This window comes from Danio rerio, chromosome 24 (genome assembly GCF_052040795.2).
Source record: "Danio rerio strain M-AB ecotype USA chromosome 24, GRCz13ab, whole genome shotgun sequence".
Taxonomy (NCBI): Eukaryota; Metazoa; Chordata; class Actinopteri; order Cypriniformes; family Danionidae; genus Danio; species Danio rerio.
In genome coordinates, this window is record NC_141044.1 from 42,777,931 (window position 1) to 42,805,470 (window position 27,540).

The following is a 27,540-nucleotide window of genomic DNA, read 5'->3' on the forward strand; positions in this document are numbered from 1 at the left end:
ACTTAGTGCCAAAGTTTATTAGCATTGAGAGACTGTCTGCTACTTTCAACACCTAAGCAATGTTTGAGAGATGAAGCAACATGATGACATGAAAAACAAGAGTTGCGAGCCAAGAGCACACTGTTCTTTAACACAGGGCTGATGGGAACGGAAAGAGGAACCTGTCTGACAGTACTGCACTACTGTAGTTTCTCACAGGATCACCAATCCAGACTGGCCATGATAAACCATGCAGTGACTGCTCTCTTAATTCAGCGAAGAAAAACAAACAAACACAAACACACAGACAGGTTTTTTTGTGATTTATGAGGACTCTCCAGATGTAATGTATTTTATACTGTAAAAAATGATTATTAAATAACTCTACTCCTAAATAGGGTTGGACAGTTCACCGGTAATGTGGTAGTATTGCGATACCACGGCTCCAACATACTGTCATCAATGGTCTATCTAGATAATGTTGCATGTGGAAAAGTCACTAAAATGCTCACACACTTGTGCAACAATAGACCATTTCATTTAAAGTCTTTGGAGCCCTTTAAGACAACAAAACGGTTTAAAATCCAAGCGTTGTAGGGTGATATATTGCATATTTTCTGACACTTCAGTTCAAACACACATCTGAATCGATTCATTTCTGTTCCTCTCAATATGATTTAGTAGCTACAACAACCGTGGCAATCCGGCAAAGTAAAGTTTTGAATGATTTTGGTTTGTTACCTGATAAAACTGAAACAATAGATGAAAAACTCAAAATAGCAACAGGAAACATTGAAACAATTTTTGACCACTTCATATTATTTTATTCATGTTATTTTAAGGGAATTATGAATTTAATTTAGGAAGGCCTATTATAACATTAAATACAGTATTTCTGACAATTTTCTTTATAATTTGAAGTTATGAATTACAATATTGCAATGGTATTGTGCTACGGTTAATGGTATTGTGATAACCCTACTCCTAAACTCAAAGGAAAGCTGTGGCACATTTTGAATGTGAAAATACCCTGTTAAATATGATTTTAAACTGTTTTAAGTTACAAGGACACACAGAATGTCCTCATAAACCACCTCAATGTTGTAATACTCATGTCATTATACATATTTGTGTCCTCATAAACCACTAAAACAAGCACACACAAACACACACACACACACACACACACACACACACACACACACACACACACACACACACACACACACACACACACACACACACCTTATTTTTTTAAAATGCTTAGTTGCATAGAGGACCTTTACTCAAGCTTGCCACATTAAAAATATTTATTTTACTAATATTTTAGACATTTTATTTTTACATTTATATTTTGTTACATTTAACATAACATTACTAATATTTTCAGCAGTGATTTTAACATCTACATGAAACGTACATAAGAATTTGGCTTAAATAAGATATGATAAATGCAAGAATTTTCTTATTAGCTAAAAGTAAAACTAAACCATAAACAAAAATTTCTATGAAATTAAAGATATAACAAAAAAACCTTAAACTTATTTCAGCAAACTGTCAAATAAATCACTTTGGTAAATATAGTGTTTATTTTAAATGCTGGTATTACATGTACACTTAAAAAGTTACTAAAATTAAATAATACACAAATAAAATATGAAAAAACTAACAGTTTCAATAATGATACTAAAATATAATTTCCCTCATGTATTAAATCAGAAGCAGTCACCACCATAAAGCTTAAAAATGCTGTGTACATGTGCAGTTCACCAGGGTTTAAACAAAACAACCATCTAAACAAGAGAGTTACACGTTCCCCTAAACAAAGTCACATGTCTGTATCTTATGATGCCAATTAGAGCGATAAAATTACAAATGGCTCCTGGACTCCAAAGCTAATTATTGCTGCCCTGAAGCACAGAAACAAACTGGACATGAGCATTGTGTTTATATGTGAGAAGAAGAGAGCAGAGGGTGTTTAGTAACTAGAAACACAGGAACACACACCGCTGTTGTTATGAATGTGTAGACAAACAGGCAACACAAATAGTACATCGTTGCTCTAGTCAGCTGTTCACAGTATCCTGACAGAGAAATACTACATTAATATAATTCCTTCTACTCTTCTCCAGCCTCAGTGATTGAAAACCAGCCTTCAACACATGAACTTCAGCCTTTTATTCTAACATTAGACGGCATGACATACTGTAAGAGCCAACAAAGCAGAAAACAAAATCACAAATCTCAGATATGAAATGTGTGGTTTGAAAAGTATCATTTCCAGAACTTCTTAGTAAAAATCTGCAAATTTAGCAATGTCTGTGCTAAAATATTGTGAAATGTACGACATGGCATATATGAAACTTAATTAGCACTTTAAAATAAAACATTCAGATTTTCTGAATAAATACTTTCAGTTTTTTTCCTGTTTTCTTGATGGGAAGTCATTTTAAATTAGATAATTTCCAAATAAAATGCATTTATAAAATAAATGAATTTTCATAACTTGTATTATAATTTATTTTTAAATGTCATCAATGTCAATTACTCAATACAATCAAAATCAATCCATGTAGAATGCTCAAAAAGGTCAACTTAGATAGTTATATAAATAGATTTCTAATTAAATTGATTAAAAATAATCTACCAGCAAGCATCAAATAAATGACTCAAAATATTGTCTTATAGTCTTCTAACTTTTAAAATTTGTTTTTAAACATGCTTTAATGTCAAATTCCCACTAATGGCAAATTGCTCATACAATGTGACCTTTTCAATAAAATTTCGAATTATTTTCCAATTAAAATAATTAAAAATAATTAAGAGATCAGCAGGATAAAATAAATGCATAAGTTTTAGCATATTACACTCCCACAAATAAAGGTACAAGAGTTGTCACTGGGATGGTACCTTTTCAAAATGTAAACATTTGTACCGTAAACGGTCCATATTAATACCTCAAGGGTACATATTCATAGCTAAAAAGTACAAAAATGTTCTTCTTAAAATTTGTAGGTACTAATATATACTTTTGAGGAACCAATATGGACCCTTCAAGTACAAATGTGTTCCTTTTGAAAAGGTACCACCCCAGTGATAGCTTGCATGCCTTTATTTCCGAGAGTGTATCATCGTACTTTAAGAGAATGTAAATATGCATTAAATGTAAAATGCTTTCATAAAATGTGATGTTTTGTGTAAAATAAATTTCCATTGAAATTAATAAAACTAAGTACGAATTAACTCTCAGCATATAAAATATAAACTCAAATATATCTTTAGCATGCATCACCTTCTACAAAATTAACAATTAGATTGTATTTGTACATGATTAACTTGCTCTCTCAAACTGTTTTAAAATTAATTTAAATAAAAAATAAAACTGCAATTATTGATAATGTATTTATTATGAGGTTATTTTCAATAAGTGTTATTGTATCACATATTTGGATTTAGAAAACAGACTATATTCATGGCAAAACAATAAAAAACACAAGGAAATGCAAAATATATATACAATAAAAAAATAACAAACAAACAAATTGTTTTACAAAACTTTTTTACAGTATTTTTTTCCAATACTCTCTATTGTCCTATCCATTAAAGGTAAACAATTAAATTAAATAATTACTTATAATTGACAATACATTTAAACAATACATCAATACAATATATTTTCAGGCCGATCACATGAACCAATCACAAGTGTTCAGTTTTCAAGCCAAGGAAGAGGCATTCTTATGTATCAAATATGCTCTCCAGACTTTTTCTTCATTGAGGCATGTTGAGTTCTTCCTCCATCATTTGCAATGTTTCCAAATTGCATTGTATTTTTCTTACCAATTTTTTTTTATCTGTTTTATCTATTATTTTCTGTAAAGCTGCTTATGACTAGGACATGTTTATAAGAGACTTGTTTAAGGGAGTATGCACAACATTCTTCATTTTTTCTCTTAGGAAAGAAGAGATCTCCACTTAAGTATCATACTTAGAGGGTTAATGTGCTTTATGCAGTGTTGAAGCTATATAAAGCTTGAAGCATCAGAATCTGTACTCTGTATCGGACGATCACTATGACGAGGAATCGGTATTCTGTATCAGCTCCAAAAATCCTGATTGGATCATCCCTACATTTAATTTTATATTTAATCATAAATATTCCCATAATTTCCCAGATAAATGGGATCTGATTACATTAACATTAATAATTGTGCAATAACCACAGTACACTTTTCCAAAAAAAAAAAAAAAAAATGAAAACCCAACACTGTGACTTTGCACTGTGTGAAAGCAAGGCCCTTGGTTTTGGGAGTATGACCTTTTTTATTTATTGTGCAAGACCTCAACATTGCTTTTGGGAACAAATTAAGTTCTCATCATTGTTCTTGGTCTGGGAATGAGGCTATTAGTGCATAATCACCACACATATGAATAGAGATGTTCCCGACTCCCATAATGAGTGTGTAACCCAATCCAGCGCTCCTCCTTCTGGAAGATGACTCCTATTTGCACTTCACCAAAGACAAGACGCGCCACATGTAAAATAATGAAGCTAATATATCTGCTGACCAGGCTCTCAGGGTGCGTTTTGAGATGTGATGAAAGCTTTAAGCACTGCACAAAATACATTTCCATTGCTAACACTGCATATATATGATTAACACCAAGCAGAACTCTTTAAACAAAACGCTGTGCTAATATTCAATTACTGGACATCCAGTAAGTGCTGTCTTCAGACAACCTGGACATTCTGAAAGATTTCAACTCCTAACTTCTAACATATTTTGAAAATTTGCAAAAAAATAAGTAAATAATCTAAATAATTAGGTGTTTGAATCAAGTTAGAGCGTCTGACTTTAGAATTGGTAACCTAGCTAACAACCAACAGCAAACAAGACAAGCATACTGGAGACATGACTGCATGAGTAATGATTGAGCAAGTTATACTGTAAATGTTCTAGCAATGCAGCTTGCTTTCTAAAAATAATGGTGTGCATAGAAAAAGAAATGCAGAATTTTTGATGAATGCTTTGACAATTACAGCATTAAAAGGATAGTTCACATAAATTATTTCCTGCTGTGGAAGTCAATGGTTACAGTTTTTCAGCTTTATCCATCATATCTTCTTTTGTGTTCAACAGAAGACAAATAAACACTTGTGGGTGAGAAAACATTGAGTACATTGTCATTTTTGCGTGAACTATCTCTTTAAATAGATTTCAGCATGTCAGAGGGCTCATTTGAAATGCTGTGCAACATCATTGGTCCATGCATTGTGCCAGCAGAATAAACAGCTGATTAGACACATTCACTACATCAGAGAAGTGCTGTCAAATGTAACGAGAACGGTACCGATCAGTGCAGAATTTTTAAAACATCCATTTGCCTCAAACATTTGAGCACATTCTTAAACACCACTGATTGGCCAGTGTGTTCACATAGTCAACAAATTTGACTGTGATTGGGCAGACACTTGATGCACACATATAGCGTAGCTCCCGTGTCCACGCATCGGTGTTTACACTCTGTGAAAAATGTTGAAGAATGTTAAACTGATGAACTTCATGGTCAATCACCGTCATTTCTGTTAAGCTGGTGAACCCATTGGCCAATCAGCTATGTTTAAGAATGTTCTCAACAGCACTCAAATGTTAGCAGAAAATTAAAAAATGTCAAAACCGATTAGAAACGTGTTGGTGTTTATTTGGCAAATGCATTTCCACATCCAATTATTCGTACTAACTTTCGTCGTACAAGTCCAACACCACCTCAAGCGAACCTAAAAATCTTTTTTTGCAAATAAATGTTTTTTTTATTTGAAATTTGACATTTTCATCACCCATTTTTCATTTGATACCTTCAAATGTGAATCAGCATTAACAAAGCATAATGAAAAATCTGCAAAATATACTCTTTAGGGTGCACTCACACTAGGCTATCCAAACCGTACCCGGGTGCGTTTCCCAGTTTGTTTGACAAGTGTGAGTGCTCAGTTGGGCTCAGGCGAGGTATAGTTGGCCGTGGCCCGGTTGAAAGAGGTGTGGCAGAGCGCAGTTCGGTTGGGCTTTAGCGCGGTATGCTTGTAGTGTGAGAGCAAAGCGTGCCTGAGCCTGAAACTGAAGAAACAGTGTCACTTTTAAGTTTCTGTTTCATATGGATTTATTAATCATTCTTACTGTTCAATGAATGCAAAATGTCAAACTGTAGTTTATTAAAGACACAAACGCCACACGACAGATAATGCCTTCAAGAAACCTCCCAATACCTGCAGCATGACTTTTATGATACATCATTCATTCATTTTCTTGTCAGCTTAGTCCCTTTATTAATCCGGGGTCACCACAGTGGAATGAACCGCCAACTTATCCAGCACGTTTTTACGCAGTGGATGCCCTTCCAGCCACAACTCACCTCTGGGAATTCATTAGACTTTCTAAGTGTCAAAAGTGGCTGATCTGTTCGACAAAAAATTTGACAGTGTCACTGCAACCAAAATGACTTAAAACAATACAAAACAATACAACTAATGCAATGTTTAGTGTGCCGAGCAAGAGCGCTTCTCTTCCTGTTAAACTGAACAGTCACATCATCGATAAGGTAAGTGTGCTCCAGCTCAGGAGGTAAAGATGCAGTGTGAGTGCAGGAAGAGGAGACACCTGTGCTTTGGCTCGGTTCAACACAACCGTGGCTAGTGTGAGTACGCCCTAAAGGCTCGTACACACCGGGATGCTTATCGTTTGCGGTTATTGTCAGCGTTTTGAGACGTTTTTCTGGATTAAAACCTAAGCGATTTTCACTGGTGTCGAGCAGAAAAGTGTGAAAAATCCTTGACGTTAGATGACTTACACAACTTTAAGCTTCTGACACCTATTTGTAACACAAAAGAAGATGAGAGAAAGTTGACACGCTTGTTGTTTAAGTTACAGGTGATTCCAACAAGAATGGATGGTTGAAGTAGCAGCTCCAGCTCTAATAATGAAGAAATTATTATTGTTCACCAGAGAAATAAGCAGCTCCAAGTTCATAACGCCTCTGGGCATCTTCTTCAATGTGCACTCGCATTGACAGTTTTGCGCTTGAGCGCTTCCAAGTGCTGTTTACTGTAACTTCAGCAGCTCCATGCACGTGATCAAAAGTGCCAATCTGATCAAACAAAAAAAACGAGCATAAGGCGTTTCTTTAAAAATGACGCTTTTACGCCAGCCGTTTTGCACGTTGGTGTGCATGATCACATTGGCGCCCTTTATTTAGTCACGAGGCGTTAAATGTCGATGGAAACCGCGAGCAAAAAGTGTCCCGGTGCGCACAGGCCAAAGTAAATTAAATTAAAAGTCGATTCTAAGCATTCATACCCATCCCAAGTAACATTTCATATCCATCATCTGATAAAAAGTACCTAAAATGCATTAAACGGACATGAACGGTTGCATATCTTCTTCCTTGCGTCCACATGGACCTCATTAGATAACCATGACCCTGTTCTACTGATTTAAATATGCCAGAATCAATCATTAATCCATTGCTTTGTTAGTATTTTAGATGTAGGTTGCTAGATTTCTAAACCGTGAAGCAAACAGATGTGTCATGGTAATTAATGAAGACAGCTGAGCATGAAAAGTGTCCCAAGACACGTCTAGACAAGCCCCTGAAATCAGGCAGTCATGTAAATCCAAAAGGGCCTCGTGTTGCATAATGCAAAAGCAAAAGGATAAAAAATAAATGAGGATATATTCTTCTTCCTTTAACAAATTGTTGCATGTTATGCTTACAATAGAGCTGAAACAATATAGTAAATCCTCATACTGTTTTCATAAAGCAGATACAATAAAACTGCAGTGTTGACATACAGTGACAGTACATTCATGCATTTGTTAGATGTGTTTATTCACAGGTTTGGTGTTTGCATCTAATTACAAGTGATTGTATAAACATAGAAAGCATATGAAATAAATGAAGGTGTGTCTTTAATGTTTCAAGTGACTTTTGTCATTCAGTGTAAGAGACATATAAAACATGCATATTCTGTAATAGCTTATCTGTAGTTCTTACAATAAATAAAGAGAATAAGTGCTCATCCTATAATTAAATCATTACAAACCCATGTGGTTTAAAGAAAAAGGCAAAGTATAAAAATATTGGTACCAAAATATGATCCTTAATATAAATCATTTAAAAATGTCATCATATTATTCTTGTTTTATATATGCCTGAAAAAATTCTATGTATATAAACTTGTCCTGAATGACATGTTAATGGATGTCTTCTGTAAAATATGGAAAAATAACATGACCTTATATTTTGCTCATAAACAATAAATAAATAAAATTATACAAAATATAAAGCTGGACCACACTTTTACTATTTTCATGCATGAAAACTCTATTTGGTTTTCACAAACATCAGTTTTTGCTTTCCTTCAAAATCAAGCCTCCCTTATCTTGTCCCACCCTAATCTACATTTCAAGCCAATGTAAAAGTAAATGTCTCTTGCAAAATTGTATCATAATAAAAAATACATGTGTATCACGGGGACCTGCAAAAACACCATCACAACTACTGCAATACATTTCTGCAGTTAAGGTTATTAATATCATATATTAATAGTCTTTTAAAAACATTAGTAACATTTCATCATGTTAACAGGGGTTACTACAGTTGCTATAGTTAAAACTGACTTTTTTGTATCACAGTAAAGGTCAAGAATACAATACAGCTGTAAGCTTAAAGAACACCATATTGACATTTTAGTTTAAACACCATGTGATATTTGATATTATTATAGACCCTTTTCACACTTTCGGGTTTCTCAGTAGCAGAAGTCATCATAGTTGGGAAAACTAAGAGCACAGTGAATGGGAGAAAACAACAAATATTTTTTTACAATCTTATTTACTGAAATAATAAAAAAGAAAACTCCATGATGATGTTATAAAGACTTTCAGAAAAAGGAAAAAAAAACTGTGTGTGACTGATAACAGCAGCCAGAGGAGAGAATAACGTCAAATTTGCTGTCCTGTCCCATAGACGCTGCATTAGAAACACCTCGCACCAGAGGTCTTTAGTGTTTTGTAATTTGAAGCAAAGAAGATATTCTACATACATAAATACATATAAATGTTCATACATTTTTTAAAATAAAAAGTATTTAAAAAACTTTTAGGATTTAAGATGCTGATGATCATTAAATGCGTCATAACAGGCTTGTGAAAAACGTTTATATGCATAAACTTAAAATTGACACTAAATGTTGAATCATTGTCAGGCTGCAAAATGTAAATCAATGTTTTGTTTTTGTTTTTGCATTCTTTCTGATCAGAAATATTTAAATAAATGCATTAAGACAGTTCTTGTGTAGTAGAAATAAGCCTTAAATTAATAATTCACAAAATAAATTTAGGCTACATTTTGACATCATTTATTCAACACTGCTTTTGAGTTTCTTTCCGTTAAGCACATGAAGAAGATATTTTGAAGAATATTGTAAATCACAGACTTCCATAAAGTAATTTCCCCCCCTAAAATGGATTTGAATGGGGACTTTTTTATCTTCAAACATCTTTTATTGTGTTGGAAACATAAAAAAGATACTTAAAAAGGTTTGGAACAACTTGAGGGTATGTAAACGAGGAGTACATTTTAGGGTGAACTATCCCTTTAAAGTTAGTCTCCTTCAAACGTTTAGTTAGACTCTAAAGAAACGTTTTCTCACAGCGTTCCAGGAACCAAACAAGTCCGCTGTGTAACGGCCCCGAGAGAATTAACCTCCGGAGAGAAAGACCTACGTATAAACAAACCCACTAAACAATATACGCTACCAAACTCTTCAATTAACTAATTAACTAAAACACACAGAGCTTTCTGCAGACGCTAGTTTGTTTGCAACCTAATTTAGAAATACCAAAAGTTATAAAGTTTCCGCTCACTTTCTTGTTTACGCTGTAAACGAGTGACGCGCCGCGCCAAACTACTGACTGATGTGAACGCGCGTGAAGCTACCGTTAAATCCAAAATATTGGCTTTTTATGAACACTAAAAAGTGGCATTATGAAACCGTACAAACTTTAGTAGGCCTACCGTATTTGTTGGGTTCTCTGTTGTACCGAAGGATGGGCAACGACCCCCGCTGCTCCGCGCGCGCGTCCTCACCGGCGTCAAACACCGGGGCTCCGTCCGTTTCGTCTCCAAACGCGCTCTCCTCGGCGTGCGCCACCGGCACGACCATAAACCTCTCGCTCATGATGGTCGTCCGTGAATCGGACCGGTCCGGTGTCTGATAAACTTCAGGGATCAGACAGCTTACACCCGTGATTCATAGCCGGTAATCTGACAGTTTGTGTGTGCGCGCGCAGCGAGGCGTGAGAGTGTGTGATGCGCGTCCTTGCAGAACGCGCTGCGCTGATTGGCTAAGAGCTCAGAGGGGCGTCATATAAATAGCAGAAACTGTACATCTGAGTGTTGAGTTGAACTGTGCTGTACTGTATGTTCTCTCAGCTTCAACTATAAACTGACAAGTTGCCAGCATGGTTCCTTTAGCCTGTACATTTGCGTTTCAAAACTTTAATATTTATTAATTTAATCAATTAGTTGTTTTATTCCTTTTAAACCAGTTTTAACACATTTTACCCTGTTTTTAATTATTTTTATATGCATTGTTTTCATTTACTATACTTATTATGTTATTATTTTATGGTTTATTTTTATTTTCTTGTTACAGTATTGCAAAGCACTACTGCAATAATTGTTATTTTGTATGAAATGTAGTAAATAAATAAACTTGCTTTGCATTGTGTAATTTCAAGGATTTATAAACTTTAAAACAATGTTAAATTGTGTTTTTTTCAAAACGTTTATTACACCCAGTTTCGTGTTTTAAATTATAATTTAATTAAATTATTTATAATTTTTTAGAAAATGATTACTTGAAATTTATTTATGATAATTTTATTCAAATTAATCAAAATGTGATTGTTTAAAAAAACATATTTTAATAATAGTAATAATTGTTTTTATGTTAAAGTATGTATTTATTGGTTTAAACATTAAACAATTATTGTTTTATATATTTAACATGACTATTTAGGAATTTAACCAACTGAAAAAGGTTTATTGTTGTTATTGTTGCTGTTGTTTTTGTTGTTTTAATGTTAACAAATCCCTGTGTGTTTTTGTTAAAAATGTCCTTTATTTGTACAACAATAAAGTATTATTTATGCTCAAATATATTATAAACCATATCATATATTTCTAAATGTATTTAACTAAGGTAATTAATTAATTTTAAACCATTGTTTACAAATAATTTAAAAAAAGATTTAAACATTTCAATATTAACAATAAGTTGGTAAGGATGTATTTGTTGTTTTAAAGATTAATCTATGTTTTATAAATTTAGCAAATCCAATTCAAAATCAAGAACAACACTGTGTTATTTAGTGGTGTTAAAACAACAAAAAACTATATCTAAAAATTCTTACACCCTTAAAATATGATCATTTAATGATCAATTTAATAAATCAGTTTTTAAGGTCTATTTTTTGTGTTATTTGTTTTATCTGACAGTAAGTGATCATTGTTTGTAGCCTGAACATGCTCTGATTAAATGATAAACACGTATATGTGAGCTTTTAGAAGTTGTTGTAAATATATCCTAATGAGAATATGATTTATTTAATGATGTTTATGACAGACTCTTGTGATTTCCTAACGTCAGGTTTATCTGTCTCAAATAAACTCATATTCACATGTACCCGTGTCTTCATTAACATCCACTCTCTGTTTCCCTTTTGTGTTGTGAGTTTTCTCACAGACACAGATGAATAACACAATTGAGGATTTTCCAAACCTACAGACGATCTTCACACACAACATGAGAAAGATCTACTGTTGATGGATGAGAGCGGCTCAGATGCCTTTGAGTCACATATTATTCCACAATGACACATCAGATAAAGACACTGCTTGTTTAAAGAGGTCATGAACTGAGAAAAACAAATTTCCTCTGATCTTTTGTCATATAAAAGCTTATAATATTGTGAAAACCTTCTGTATGTTTCAGAACGCAAAACGTTGTGGTTTCTCTAAAAACTGCTTATGTTGAAAGAAGTCCGACAAAACCACAGGTTCAGGAAGGTTCTACACTGTGACGTAATAGGGTGAAATGCCCGCCTCTGCAAGATTGATGTCTATTTTATTATTAATATTATTACTAATATTATTATTATTGTCATTATTATTATTGTTGTTATATTATTATTATTATTATTATTATTATTATTATTATTATTGTTGTTGTTATATTATTATTATTATTATTATTATTATTATTATTATTATTATTATTATTATTATTATTATTGTCATTATTATTGTTGTTGTTATATTATTATTATTATTGTTGTTGTTGTTGTTGTTGTTGTTGTTGTTATATTATTATTTTTATTATTATTATTATTATTATTGTCATTATTATTGTTGTTGTTATATTATTATTATTATTATTATTGTCATTATTATTGTTGTTGTTGTGTTATTATTATTATTATTATTATTATTATTATTATTATTATTATTATTATTATTATTATTATTATTATTATTATTATTATTATTATTATTGTCATTATTATTGTTGTTGTTGTGTTATTATTATTATTATTATTATTATTATTGTCATTATTATTGTTGTTGTTATATTATTATTATTATTATTACTGTCATTATTATTGTTTTTGTTATATTATTATTATTATTATTATTATTATTATTATTATTATTATTATTATTATTGTCATTATTATTGTTGTTGTTGTGTTATTGTTATTATTATTATTATTATTATTATTATTGTCATTATTATTGTTGTTGTTATATTATTATTATTATTATTATTATTACTGTCATTATTATTGTTTTTGTTATATTATTATTATTATTATTATTATTATATTGTTGTTGTTATTGTTGTTGTTGTTATTATTGTTATTATTATAATCATTATTATTATTATTGTTGTCATTATTATTAATTTAATTTTTTTTTAAAATATAACTTTTGGACTCAACTCAAGCTCAGAGAAATAAAATTCAACACTAAATAAATAAAAAAGTAAATAAATAAATAAATGTAAAAAGTAAAAATAACAAAAAATCTAATAATAAAAAAACTAAAAGTTAAATGAAAAAGGCATCACACTGAAATGTTTAATTCTTTAATAAGACACTTTTTAAATTAAGTTATTTCATTTGTTCTGCATTTTTTTATGAAAGTTCATTGTATGTAACAGAGACAAGTTATATCAACTTAAAATTTGATTGCGTTAGGCTGAACTTAAACTAAATAAGTTCACCCAACTGTGCAAATGTTTAATTCCCAGCATGCTTTGTGTCTGGAAAATACTGCTAGTATTTACTTTATTCAGTATAGTAGTATTTACTACTATTTAGTATTTACTTCAGCCCTGTAAATATGCAAAACTGTCAGCAAATCAGAGATGTGGGTGTTTACTTCTGAGTTTAGCACTGGCCACGCCCATTCAAATAGAGCACTCGAATAAGGGTCAGAAACAGGACAGAAAATGGTCAATTACTACTAAATTATTATGTTTTGGGATGAAATAATTTTCATTATAAAGGGATTGAGGTAGTTGATGACCCCTTAATTGCATTTATTTGACTGTAACACTGTAAAAATATCTGTTATTTAAGAGTTTCTGTATTTTGTAATTCACAAATGTTTTTCTGTTTATTTGTGGTTGTGAATTATATTATGGGATGTTGATCTGTGCTTCGTCCACTTCTGATGTTGAAAATTCAACTCTGCAGTTCAACAAAGTGACTTTTAATAGTTTTAAATTAATATAATGTATAATATGGAGAAATGAGTGTGTAAAATAACAGAAAATGTGCTGCAGTTTATTGTAAGGTTTTTGTAGCGTAATATACAACACCAACACAGACATTACAGCACTGAAAACTATTAAAATATTAATAAAAGTCACTTTCAGGGTTAAATATTGAGGGAAGAAAGATCAGAGTCCCATAATGCAATCCCAAAGCAGGAAGAAACGAGAAAAAATAAAAACAAAAACACAAATCACAAATACTGAAAACTACTAATTTACAGTTATTTATTGCAGCGTGTTTTAATTTTATTTAATTCTAATTATTAACTTCTTAAAATGATCCTGAGAAACAACATTGCTCTTTGGCAGGGAAACTTTTTGTTACTCGTGATCATGAACATCACAAATAGTTGGCTTTGGTTTTTACAATCTGAATCTCCCTCAGATGAAGTGTCTGATGAGCTGGTGTTGTACATGTGATGTTTGTTGTTGTGTTTTCATCAGTCTGGTTTGTTCATTCTTCAGAATTAACTGTTCAGTCTCTCAGGCTTTGTTTCAGCTGCTCTGGGTTATTTTAAGAGATGGACAAAGTGGGATGGGATGCTTCACATACTTATACTAACCCTCACAACACACACCGCGATGAGATTGCAGTATGGGAATATTCTAGAAATAATGATTCTGGATACTTTGGAAAATGTATTCAATTATTTAGATGAAGAATGAATCATTTCATTTCAATATTTGTACAATATTTAAAAGAAAACCCAATAAAGAATAATTATATAGGGGACAATAAATGCATTTGAATAGTCCAAATAAATCTTGTGAGTCAACATTACACATTTTTAATTGCATGTGGCATTAATGGCAATGTTCCACAAGGACATTTAGAGGCGGCGGCACAGCGGAGGTCTCTGGTTTGAGGCCCCGTGTTGCCTGGGGTTTCCTCCAGTTGCTCTGGTTTCCCCCACAAGTCCAAAAATGTGGTACAGGTGAATTGGGTAGGCTAAACCCCTGATAATTAAAGAGACTAAGCCAAAAATGAATGAGGACATTTAGCTAATTTCCTTACATAAATATATCAAAACCTTTTTTTCATTATTCAAGAGTTCACACTTAGCTGATGATTGATTATAAAGCTTGTTTGGCATGCTGTCCCGGGAGAAAGCCCTTAGCTCATAAAATCCTCGAGCCCGGGGCTCCCTCCAGTTTGCAAGGCGAGAGGGGAGTTTGAGCTCAGGTAGATCTGGTGAACTCCCCTGCGCTTAAGACATAACTACTTATGTCTATGGTGCTGATTTGGATTAGTCAATTAACTTAGGTTGCATTTTTTTTTTGATGGTGGGAGGAAACCCGAGAACCCGGGAGAAACCCATGTGAGCACAGGGAGAACGTGCAAACTCTGCACAAAATTCCGGCCAGCTTGGCAAGGACCAGAACCAGCGACGTTCCCGCTGTGAGGCAACAGTGCCAACTACTGGGTCACAGCCACACATCTAGAAAAGGAGGAGGCATAGGCATGGAAGGGTGGATTCTTCAAAACAGAAATGGCTGTCATATGGAACTGAGGTACTTATAGTGGCTTAGAAAACGTCTGATTGGCAAATCATAAATTGACTAATGCGGGGCTGACTGCAAGTAATCATAAGCACACGATCCTCTTGAAATTAGTTTGTAAATAAACTTCACCTTTGGCTACGAACATATTTTGAACAAGTTTTAAAGGTGATTTTCTCTATATTTTGATCTTTTGAACCCTTAGAATACATCTTTCTCTTTGAATTGTAAATAATGTGGGTTTTTACTTCTATTTATTTGTATTACTCTCATTATTCCCTTTTTCTTTTCTTACCCCTTTTTTCTTTTTTTAAACCTTTGTACAGCACTTTGGTCAACCGAAGTTGAATTTAAATGTGCTTTATAAATATAGTTGAGGTTTATTGTTGCTAAAATTCTGTCCTCTCCTAATAATCGCTAGAGTAAAAAATATTGGGTTCCCTTCACTCAAAGTTGGGTCAATATGGACAAACCCAACATTGTGTTGTTGTTTTTCTAATTAAATTTAAATAAACAAATTTAACCCTGTAAGACCTGACTTGTCAAAAAATAGTCAGAAAATTCTAATTTTCTGGATCTGGGATGTTTATTAAACCATTAAGCAAAAACAATTTTTTTTTTTTGCCATATAATTTTTTTTAATGATATTTATTTTGTATCACATTTGATACATCAGGCGTTTGTGCAACTTTTTGCTCAAAACAATGATAATTTTAATTACAAAAAAAATAAATGTAACTTTTTGACAAAAGAGATCATTTCAGGTAGTTTATCTCTTTATTTTTTGTTACATTAAGCATTTTACAGTGTTTTATTATTTCACATTGTGGTAGGCGTACTAGTAGTTGCAGTTCTTGTTCAGGCAAAGATGCACTTTTACATTTACACAGTACACAGATGTGAGAAGTCATTGCTGGTGCATTGTTTTTATCTCTGTCAGGTTTCTCCATGTTGGAAAATGTTCAGTATCATACCTTCTGACATTAAAAAAGCACACCGCAGCTTGACTTTTTATGGGGTGCATGTTTATGTACATGCCTAGGACTTTCTCAATTTCTTTGTCATCTGTGTTTAAAGACTTGCCATCCTTGAATATATTGGGCAGGTTTATTTGTTCTCCAGTGTCCTGTAGCATTTCATCAGTGGCAAACTATTTCAATACTGTACATATACAGAGTCCATAATAATAGATGGCAATTAAAGTGCCATTGAGCAGTTAGGGGAAGATGATGAGTAAGGATGGAGTCCTTAGGCCATGCATGATGATGATAGTCATTCAGACAGCTGTGATGAGGAAGACTATCAAGAAAAAAGTTTAGTCCCGACAAGTAGATGAGGTCCAAACAATACAAACACAGGACACAGTCAGAAAGCAGTCGGTATAAGTCCTCAACAGATGCAATGAACTCAACAAATGTACCATGATATTGTATTTTTCTTCATCTGTATTCTTTCATTTTTGCATTGCCAGTTGCTGACTGCTTTCTGACTGTGCTCTGTGTTTGTATAGTTGGGAACTTTACTTCTGTGCTTGTCTAGACTACACTTTCTTCTTGATATTCTTCCTCATCACTGCTCTCTGAATGACCATCATCATCCATGCATCCTCAACTTTCCCTAACCCTCTCTGTCACTTTAATTGCCATAGACTATTATGCTGATGACATTTTCAAGACACTTTAATTTTTCTATCATCTTCCTCTATTCTTTTGACATCTAAAAATAACCATAAATTGATCAATATAGTTTATCGATTATGAATTATTGTAAAAATACCCACAATGTATTTTAAAATGGTCACTATTTATATTAATTTAATCATCCAAAAACATTGTGTTCGCATAGTAGTAGGCATTATATTGATTACATTACAAAAATGTGACATCATTGTTCGGAAATAAAGCTCCTTTTATACCTGTTTTATCAAATTTGATAATGATTTTTATTTGCAACAAAATAAATTAATTATTAAGTAATTATGCTTTGTTTCAATCAAGAAAACCTTTATTTAATAAATTTAGTAACAATATAAATGTTATTCTTACTATAACAACTTGAAATTAGCAAATAGTTTTACAGTTTCCTCTTGAAAATGATGGAGTTTCTTTACCTTAAGTATCTGATACATGATCTCAAATGTCCTCCAGGTGGCAGTGTTTAATAATTCAGTTCAAATCAGCCCTTACTGTAGTGTCCATGATTATTACATTTACAGCATTCAGGGGTGTGAAAAGTAATGAAAGATTATACTGAAGCAAATATACAGAGTGAACATTTCATTTAATTAAAAGTACCCTGCTAAAACATTTTTATAATACTAATAAAGCAATTAATTTACATAGAATGTTACAGATTTTATACATTTCATAAAAAACAAAGCACTCAAATATTAACAGTATCTTTTAAACCAAAACATAATTCGTTATATCAATGCTTTCTTTATTCTCTCAAAAATTTAAACAGACAGCTAATGGATATATTGAGATGGAAATATTACATTAATTTATTTTCCTTTGGCTTAGAACCTTTATTAATCAGGGGTCGACACAGCGGAATGAACCGCCAACTTATCCAGCATATGTTTTACACAACGGATGTCGATGATTGTTAAGTCCATTGGACTCTCTTGTAGATAAACCCCATAAACAGTGATGATGGAGGTCTGACTGAGCTGATATTCTTTCGTGATCTCAAACCAAACCTTGTCTTCTCTCTTTACACCCAGCATGTAGTTGACCATCGCATTGATCAGGCTTATTTTTCCTTTGCCTGTTTCTCCAACCAGCAGAATAGTTTTTTTGACATTGATTTTTGTCTTTTTCGTCTGGGTCGAGCAGGATTTCTATCTTCAAAGAAGACACTTTTTTTGATGAGATCTGTTCTGTTCTGTTCTGTTCTGTGTTTTAAGCATAAATAACAAAAGACATGTAAAGGTTACACTTAAACAATTCAATTGTAAAATGAGTAACAACATATTCATATTCATATATTCATATATATATTCATATTAATAAAGGCCTATCCACAGAGCCCAAAAACACATTCAAAAAAATTTGACAACATATTTGTGTAGAAAAAGAACTAAACATGCTGCATTAAGTAAATCAAATATAAACATTCATTTTACTATGCAGAAGCTGAGTGCAGGCAGCATGGTGGCACAGTGGGTAGCATGCCTCACAGCAAGAAGGTCACTGGTTCGAGCCCTGGCTGGGTCAGTTGGCATTTCTGTGTGGAGTTTGCATGTTCTCCCCATGTTGGTGTGGGTTTCCTCTGGGTGCTCCGGTTTCCACCACAGTCCAAACACATGTGCTATAGGGGAATTGGGTAAGCTAATTTGCTCATAGTATACTGTATGTGTGTGAATGAGTGTGTATGGGTGTTTCCCAGTGATGGGTTGCTGCTGGAAGGGCATCCGCTGCATAAAACATTTGCTGGAATAAGTTTATTCTGCTGTGGCGACCCCTGATTAATAAAGGGACTAAGCAAAAAAGAAAACAAATTAACTACCTAATTTAGCTAAGAACAGATAGATATCAGAGTCCAGAGTCTCATTGTACTGTAGAGCATGTCAATAAAATAATTTTGAACATTACAGATACAGACCTGGCTTATCATATTTAATTGTTTGTAATAATTGTATCTGATTGAGGCAAAGGTTTTCATCAGAATTTTGGCCCAACTCTTGCTTCGTCGCAGTTAATTTACAGTACCTGGACTGGCCTGCTAATGAATTACAGGGGTGTAAAATACTTAATATACCTTCTGTCATTTCTGCCGGTATATTTAAAAAGACAAACACAATGTTTCGATACTTTTATTAAATAGCCACTTTTATAAAAACTAAATTTACAGTAATACATTTTTTGCCATGACGTGTTCAGTTAATTTAGTTGTTTTGATTTTGCGGTTTCAGCTTTAAAAATGCTTTTAAAGTTTCAGAAGATGTACCCAGGTAGCAAAGAATTCTTGCCCAGATTTGGCATATAGCTAGCACAGCAGGCATTCATGTGGCACTGGCATACAGCATGTGGGCCAAACAAGGCTATTATTTATACAAATTATATTATTATTAACCAAATGTCAAAGTCAGTTTATTTAATAAGACATAATATATATATATATATTTTTTGATTGTTTCATTTTATGCACAAGCACACATTTAATTGTTAAAATAAAATAAAATAAAAATTTAAAGAAAGACATACCCATAGGGTGCCTAAATTGCAATTCTTTATGGGTTTATCAATTTCATTGCAGTCGTGACACACCAAGTCCAGCTTCCAGACAATGATCAAAAGTGTCATATCTGGCTCAGTTCAGGCTCAGTAATAACTTAACTTGACTTGACCCAGATATGGTCCATGTTTGACCCTTGTCTGGAAGCCAGACTTGGTCCAGTCATGTATCGTAATTCCTTGCAGCATGTGGGCCAAGCAAAAGCTGATTGTATGGGACAGAGCTGGGCCAGAGAAATTTTGCTGTGTGGGTATAGTATCTGAATCTGAGCACAAATTCTGCCCCAAAGCCAAATAAATATAGTTGTGTCAATGAGATTCAAGCAAAAGCACTTATACCATATTCTCATTCATAAATTCTAAAATAAATAATGGTATGATCCCGTCATTTTCTCTTCTGTCCTCCAGGTGGCAGCATTTAATAACACAATTTCTAACTGCACAAATGCAGCTTTAGATCATGATCAAATACATGTAATGCTTAATAATACAATTACAAACAGTTCACAAATAGCATTAGCAATCATGATTAAATGCATATATTTCTGTGTGGAGTTTGCATGTTCTCCGCGTGTTGGTGTGGGTTTCCTCCAGGTGCTCCAGTTTCCCCCAGTCCAAACACATGCGCTATATAGGGGGATTGAATAAACTATATTGGCTGTAGTCTACTGTATGTGTGTGAAAACAATAGTATATAGGTGTTTTCAGTAGGCATCCGCATACCTGTAAACATTGGGATGTATAAATAGGCTGATATGCCCACCATAATAAGAAAAAAACCCCCACCAAGATCGACATCTTTAAATATTATTATTAATTATGTGTGTGTGTCTGTTCATACATGCACCCAAAACCCAGACTTTCGATCTGCTTCAAATTATGTGTACAGAATCTGTTTGGGAAACAGCGCCTATTCATCACTATGGCTGACAGTCATGCACCGTTATATGACTGTATTAAGGATTGCAAAGGAGAGATGATGGCACCTGTGATGAAAAGAAAGGGAATCGCACCATTTTTGTGTTTTCGTATCTAAACAAAGCGAAAGCACAGAACATACTCACGCCACTGGTGGTTCGGCGGAATGAGTACGTATTAAGAGGCTCTGCTCTTTAAATGTTTCTTGCCATCCTTCAGAGAAACACTGAAAATACAGGAGAAATACAGGACAGGAAAATACTTTTACGGGATGATAGCGGGATAGAACTGTAAAATACGGGAGAATCCCGGAAAAAAACGGAAAATCCCAGAAAAAAACGGAAAGCATCCGCTGTGTAAAACATTTGCTGGATAAGTGTATCAGTTCATTCCGCTGTGGCAAACCCTGATAAATAAAGGTGAACTAGGCTGAAACAAAACAAATAAATTAATCTAAATAGTATCTATTGTGTTTTCTGTGAAGACCTGTTTGGTTTGGTATTTGTTTTCAATGTTGGAGCAGCATATACAAATTATTTAACAAAACTAATTTAACCTGATCACAGATTGCATTTAAAATTTATTTCAATTTAACATCTTTTGATGAATCTCAGAGCTCTGTATTTTCCGTCAGCTCTCTTCTTGATGTCTTCCACTTTTTTGACCTTTTCAGGCTCATTTATGTCCTTCAGCTTCTCCATCAGATAATCCACATGTTGAAGTGTGTTCAGTGAATCAGCGTTAAGAGCAATAAACTGCAGAATATCCACACAGTAAAATGCCTCAAACACACTCCTCATCTTCTCCTTCTCTAACTCCCGCAGCTCTTCTTCCAGTTTCTTGATTGCAGACTCATTGGTCTTGATTTTCTCATCATATTTCTTCTTTAAATCTTCATTCGTCCTCTTCTCCTTCTTTGTCCTTGTCACATATATTTTAGGTGTTTTGATGTGTTTGCTGTAGTGGCATTTATTAGAGCACACTGTACAGTGATTCTTTCTCATCACACTACACAGAGAGACATCACTGGTCCACCAGCATCCAGGATAATGACAGTTCTCCTCACAGACGGTGCAGCACATCGCCGCTTCATCTACAGACCGATCAATATCAACCTTTTCTTTATAGGGCACTTCAACTTCATACTCAAAGTTTTTATTGCTCTGAACATAACACTTGCTTTTCTCCAGAGCCTCTTGAGGTTGTTTCAGCTCATTTTGCTTTAGTTTTATCAGCTGAACATGTGATTTTAGATTGGAGATTTTTATTTCTAGCTGATTTCGTTGTTGTAGAACATCTTGAGTCATCTTCAGGGATTTTGGTTTTATGGTGTTAAGAAACTCAAACAATCCTGTCATTCCTCTAAAGCTCAGATTCCAGGATTGTTCCTGTATTGTCTCATATTCTTCATCGTGAGCATCTGACTGATAGTTGTCGAACAGGAAAAACACAGGCTGATTCTTCTGTTCATTCACTGCACACTTGATTTGAGCCTCTTTAACAGCCATTAAGGCATTTCTAGGAGGAGCTCCAGTTGAGTGTGTGAAGAGCAGGACAATGTTTTCAGCAATATCTCTTCCAAATATAGACTGAACAGCATCAAATATGTAGATCTGTCTGTCAGAGAGGCGATTCTGGTTTGCATTAATCACCAGACACACTGCATCTACTGCATGGATCCCATCTTCAGGTTTACTTAAACTAAAAAAACTCACAGCGATCTGTTCATCAAGTTCAGCATGAGTGTCTCCATATCCTGGTGTGTCGATGATTGTTAGATCAGTTGGACTCTCTTGTAGATAAACCCCATGAACAGCGATGATGGAGGTCTGACTGTGAGCTGATGTTTCATTACTCTGGTCATCTGTGATCTCAAACCAAACCTTGTCTTCTCTCTTTACACCCAGCATGTAGTTGATCATGGTGTTGATGAGTTTTGTTTTCCCTGTTCCTGTTTCTCCGACCAGCAGAATGGTTTTATGAGGTTTGTTTTTGTCTCTTTGTCCAAAGTTCATTTTTCTGTATAGTTCAGATTCATCTGACCTGTCTGCTGTTGTTTGCAGTCTGTATCGATCAGGATTTCCATCTTCAATTTTGATGCTTTTTTGGATGAGATCAGTTTTGTTCTGTATATAAGGAAAAACAAAAGGATACAAGAAAGATTGTTATTTGTAATGTTCATTTATAGGTCATAAACAAATTTATATGTCATCTTAATGCAGGCACGTTCAATGAATATGTATTTTTCTTGCCTCCTCAGCTGGTGCCTTATTACAATTTTGATTGATTGATTCATTCATTTTCAGCTAAATCCCTTTATTAATCTGGGGTCGCCACGGTGGAATGAACCGCGTATGTTTTATGCAGCGGATGCCCTGCCAACCACAACCCATCACAGGGAAACACCAACACACACTCATTCACACACTACGGCAATTTAGCTTTATCAGTTCTATAGCACATGTGTTTGGACTGTGGGGGAAACCAGAGCACCAGGAGGAAACCCACGCCAACATGGCGAGAACATGTAAACTCCACGCAGAAACAACAACTGACCCAGCCGAGGCTGGAACCAGCGACCGTCTTGCTTTGAGGCGACATCGCTAAACTGTTTTTGGATTTTTGTTGTGGAGACCTGCTACTGTATTTTGGGTATTTTAATTAAATCCCTGATCTGATTTCACCAAGTAGAGCATAATCCTGAATCAAGCTGTGGTCACACTAGAGTTTGTGTGCGAAATTCTGTCGTGCAACGCTACAAAGAGAGGCAGGATTAAACAAGATGATTAGACATTTAAAAAGCAAGTGATTGCTACATGTTTTAAATTTCTGTCCAGAAATGTCATGTTTTAATCCTCGATTGGTCTCACAAAGTAAAGTGATGTGATTTCGCAGGTCAAAGTTTATAAAGCTTGAACTTTGCACCGAAGAAACCTGCGAAACTTGATGCATGACCCTGTGTTTCCGGTCTGATGCATTTGCGTGTCTATGGGGGGAAAAGCTCAGTGTGACCGCAGCTTTAATCATCATCTATGTTGATCCGGGAACAGCATTCCAATCAGCCAATCAGAATAAAATGATATGTTTACCGTTTATGTTAATTTAGGTTTACATTGAGGTTTATGCAATTTTACATGATTGTTATCCAACTATTATTCCCCTCTGATTTTGGGAAATATTTACAGTTATGGTTGGGTTTAGGGGTAGGTAATAGGTTTGAATTACATTTTCCAACAAAAATTTTCTTCCAGGATCAGCATAGATATTAATCCAGGATCGCATCGTACTTGGCAAAATCATAACATGCAATTAAAAAGCTGCTTTTGGATCACATGTCTTATGATGATAATTTGTCTTATAAAATCGTAGTAGCGTGATGAAAAGTTTGCAGCTCAAAATTATTAATGCTCACTATATTTTTTTGGTGAAACCTGAAAAAGTACACTCACGCACGAAAAGACAAATAAAAAAACACTAAAATATTGGTTTAATAAATGTGCTCTGATTGATAATTTCATTTTTGTCAGTCGTATCTGGATGCAGCCTTGATGATGCAAGCTGAGACCACATATCTCAGCGATGCAATGTCAGACACAATGCACTCAATGGAGCGAGTAACGTTACTGTGCGGTGTAGGGTTAGTTGAGCACATTAAAATGCATTGGATGCAGCTCTCATTTTCGTAGACTATTGATTGAGTCTTTTTTCCCGCTTCACTTTGTCAATTGAATTTTTTCATTCCTCTTTTTTTTTTAGAGTTCTTTAACTCTAAAATCTGGACTTTACTAGAACTATGTTAAGCTGCTTTGACACAATCTACATAGTGAAAAAAGTTATAGAAATAAACATGAATTGAATCTTCTTCTTATGAGTTTTATTGGTGTTTGCATACAATTTCTAGATGCATTACTGTCACCTGCTGGTTAGGAGTGTGGGCCATGATCACACAAACAATCAACCTTAAAAAAAAACAAAAAAAAAAAACACCTTCCTACATAAATTTTATCTAAACTCTTTTAGCTAACTTAGTCATTTTCAAATATAGCATTAAAAATTATTTACAGTCCTCATCTGCCTTGTTTTGTAACATTTTGTTTTGTACTGTTGAGTCCTGCATGTCTCCATCAAAGTCTTGAGATTATGCTTTCTTCCTTTCTATTTCTGCCTGTTTATCCTTCCTTTATCCACATTAGTTTGTATATTAAACACTTATCTTTAATTTCTTTCTTCCTACCATTGCTTTAGCAATCTATTTTTTTAAATTACTGTATTAAAACTCCATTTTACTAAATTATATTTCCATGTCTATAATTGATTTTCTTGTAGCATCTTTAGCATCCTCATCTGCCAACTAATTTTTTGTTATTCCTCTGGAACCCAACTTATCCCATCATTCAATATAGTGTTTGCAATATCTTAAGCAACACCTTATCTTGCTTTCAGAACGTCCACTCGCTAGTTATCAATTGAGTGAATAAAATAAAGAAATCCCTTTTATTTCAAAAGAAATCTCAGCACTAGCCAATGAGATTACGCCTAGCCTGTTAGCCCTGCCCCCTAACAAATAATCACCTGACAGACATCACCAGCTTAATCATTGTCACAATTTATAGCTGATAAATGTTTGCTTTAAAGTAAATCCAGCTGTCGGTATTTCAAAAGACACACTTGATCTGAATTGTTTCAATTGTTTGCATTGGTGCCTATTTTCAAAAGGACATCTGTAAGTTATTGGAGATTTCTGTAATATATTTATGTATGTTAGTGTTTCTCAAACCTTTTCCTAAAAACACACCAACAGCATTTGATCAAACACACCTGAAACAACTCATCTGAACATTAGAAGAGACTCCAAACCTGAAGTTAATGGGGCAGAAGGGAAACTTCTGACAAAAAATGTTCTTGGTGTGCATGCAGGAACAGAGTTGGGAAACACTGATACATGTAATGCACAGTACAAAACGAATGGCACAGAAAATCATATAAACTTTATGTCATATCATATCTGTCTTACCTTGCATGAAGGATCATCTTCAGTGAGGGGTCTGAGTGTGTGTTTGAGGTGTTTCTGTGAGTCTCTGCACATTAAACACAGTGGCTGTTTGTCCTCCAGACAGAAGAGTTTGAGTTTCTCTCGGTGTAAACTGCAGATCTGCTCAGGTCCTGATGAACAGCTTTCGTTTCTCTGCTTCAGGAATAATTTGCACAGGTTTTTCAATGCAAGATTACCTGTAGGAGTGTTTGAGGATGATCTCCTGCAGACGGGACACTCCAGAGAGTCTGTGCTTCTCCAGAGCTCTTGTAGACACTCTTTACACACACTGTGACTACATGATAAAATAACCGCATCTCTGAAGATCTCACAACACACGGGACAAGAAAGATCTTCTGCAGAAACAAGTATTGAAGACATGTTCACTGGTTGTGCTCCAGAAATCTAAACTTTTACAATGATTCAGAAATAAACTTCTCATAAATCCTCATTGAAGGTTTTTCCTCTTCATTCATTGATTGTCGACTCCTTTTTGCTTTTGTCAAGAAAGAAAAGAGTTGGAAAGGAGAAATGAAAGATCTTTTTTGAAGTGAAATGAGTAAAGATTTGAGGTGTGTTTGAACGGGTCAAAGAACAACATCAGGATTATGTAAAATTTTAACAAAATGGACTGAAATTAACCTGCAATCAAATGTTTTAAGAGGTCATTCACACAGAACAGTCAGTCATTTGTGCTACTTTTAAATGGTTTTTCTGTTAACACACCCTGAAAATGAAAAACAAGAATGTAAATACATGCAGTGTGTTTGCAATTACTCTTATCTTGGTTATATTTTAACAATTTCAGCTCATAATTTACTGTTCGCTCCTGTGAAGCTCATATGATGCATTTGGTTTAACGCTGCAACTTTATCTCATGCAGTTGTTTAAAAAATGGCAGCTTCATACATTCATTCAATTTCATGTAGCTTAGTCCGTTATTTTTCATGCTGTTGCCACAGTGGAATGAACCGCCAACCATTCCAGCATGTGTTTTATGCAACGGATGCCCTTCCAGATGCAACCCTGTACTGGGAAACACCCATACACACTAATTAACACACACATACACTACGGACAGTTTAGCCTACCCAATTCACCTGTACCGCATGTTTGGATTGCGGGGGAAACTGGAGCACTCGGAGGAAACCCACGTCAACTTGGGGAGAACATGCCAACTCCACATAGAAATGCCAACTGACCACTGAGCCACCGTGTTGCCCCTACAGCATCATTGGTTATGTTACTGGTGTATAATACATTGTAGGACAGAGATAAACATGTACGAATGTACAAAGATTACTCTTATGAAAGTAAGCAATGACAAGAATATTTTTATCTGTGCTTAGACAACTGAACATTTTTTTTAGTTTTTACTTTTGCAAAAGAAACTGCAGACAAATTAAAGTAACTATTATGGCAGCTGATAAAATACTGGACAAAATATTTCCAGGTAATTAACTTAAGTAGTACTGTGATGTAAAGTGCTATATTTAAGTTAAAACCTTTGTAAGACAAACTTAATAACTTAATAACTTTGTCTGCACTCAACCATTGTTTAATAAATAACACTTCTTTGCACCACTGTTGTCAACTAATTTTCAGATGAAGTATCTATGAAGTATCTATCTATCTATCTATCTATCTATCTATCTATCTATCTATCTATCTATCTATCTATCTATCTATCTATCTATCTATCTATCTATCTATCTATCTATCTATCTATCTATCTATCTATCTATCTATCTATCTATCTGAGAAGAGTGTCATTCATTATAAGGCTTGTTTAAGATGCGCCTCGCCCTGACTGCAATGTAGATGAGAGCAGGCGGCAGCAGTAAGAGGAGGGCTCAAAAAATACATTCTCGCTGTTTTACCACCTGGAAACATCACCAATGGCGGAGATCGCATTCACGTTTTTCATCCTAGATATTTGACCTCATGAAAAAAGTACTATGTTTTTGAACGTT

General features: G+C 34.0%; 3 protein-coding genes across 8 annotated transcripts in view; 1 reads left to right on the plus strand and 2 right to left on the minus strand.

Moving 5' to 3' along the window:
* Positions 1 to 10,318, minus strand: part of slc12a7b (solute carrier family 12 member 7b) — a 107,225-nt gene extending 96,907 nt beyond the window's left edge. For all 6 annotated transcript variants that reach the window (XR_015525283.1, XR_015525281.1, XM_087310049.1 and 3 more), the window contains exon 1: positions 10,054 to 10,318. Coding sequence is in view for 4 of the 6 variants with exons in the window: in XM_087310049.1 (XP_087166175.1) it covers positions 10,054 to 10,216 (163 nt within the window). In the remaining 2 variants the exon portion in view is untranslated. The remainder of the gene's footprint in view (positions 1 to 10,053) is intronic.
* katnip (katanin interacting protein) overlaps positions 1 to 27,540 on the plus strand; it is a 1,410,884-nt gene that overhangs the window by 335,970 nt on the left and 1,047,374 nt on the right. The gene's annotated exons all lie outside the window — the stretch shown is intronic.
* On the minus strand, positions 19,183 to 26,771 carry LOC572443 (uncharacterized). Its single transcript, XM_087310116.1, has 3 exons — positions 25,550 to 26,771; positions 20,889 to 22,661; positions 19,183 to 20,340 (listed from the first exon to the last, which is right to left on the minus strand). The coding sequence occupies exons 1-2, from the start codon at positions 25,946 to 25,948 to the stop codon at positions 21,126 to 21,128; spliced, it is 1,935 nt and encodes a 644-aa protein (XP_087166242.1). The 5' UTR covers positions 25,949 to 26,771; the 3' UTR covers positions 19,183 to 20,340; positions 20,889 to 21,125.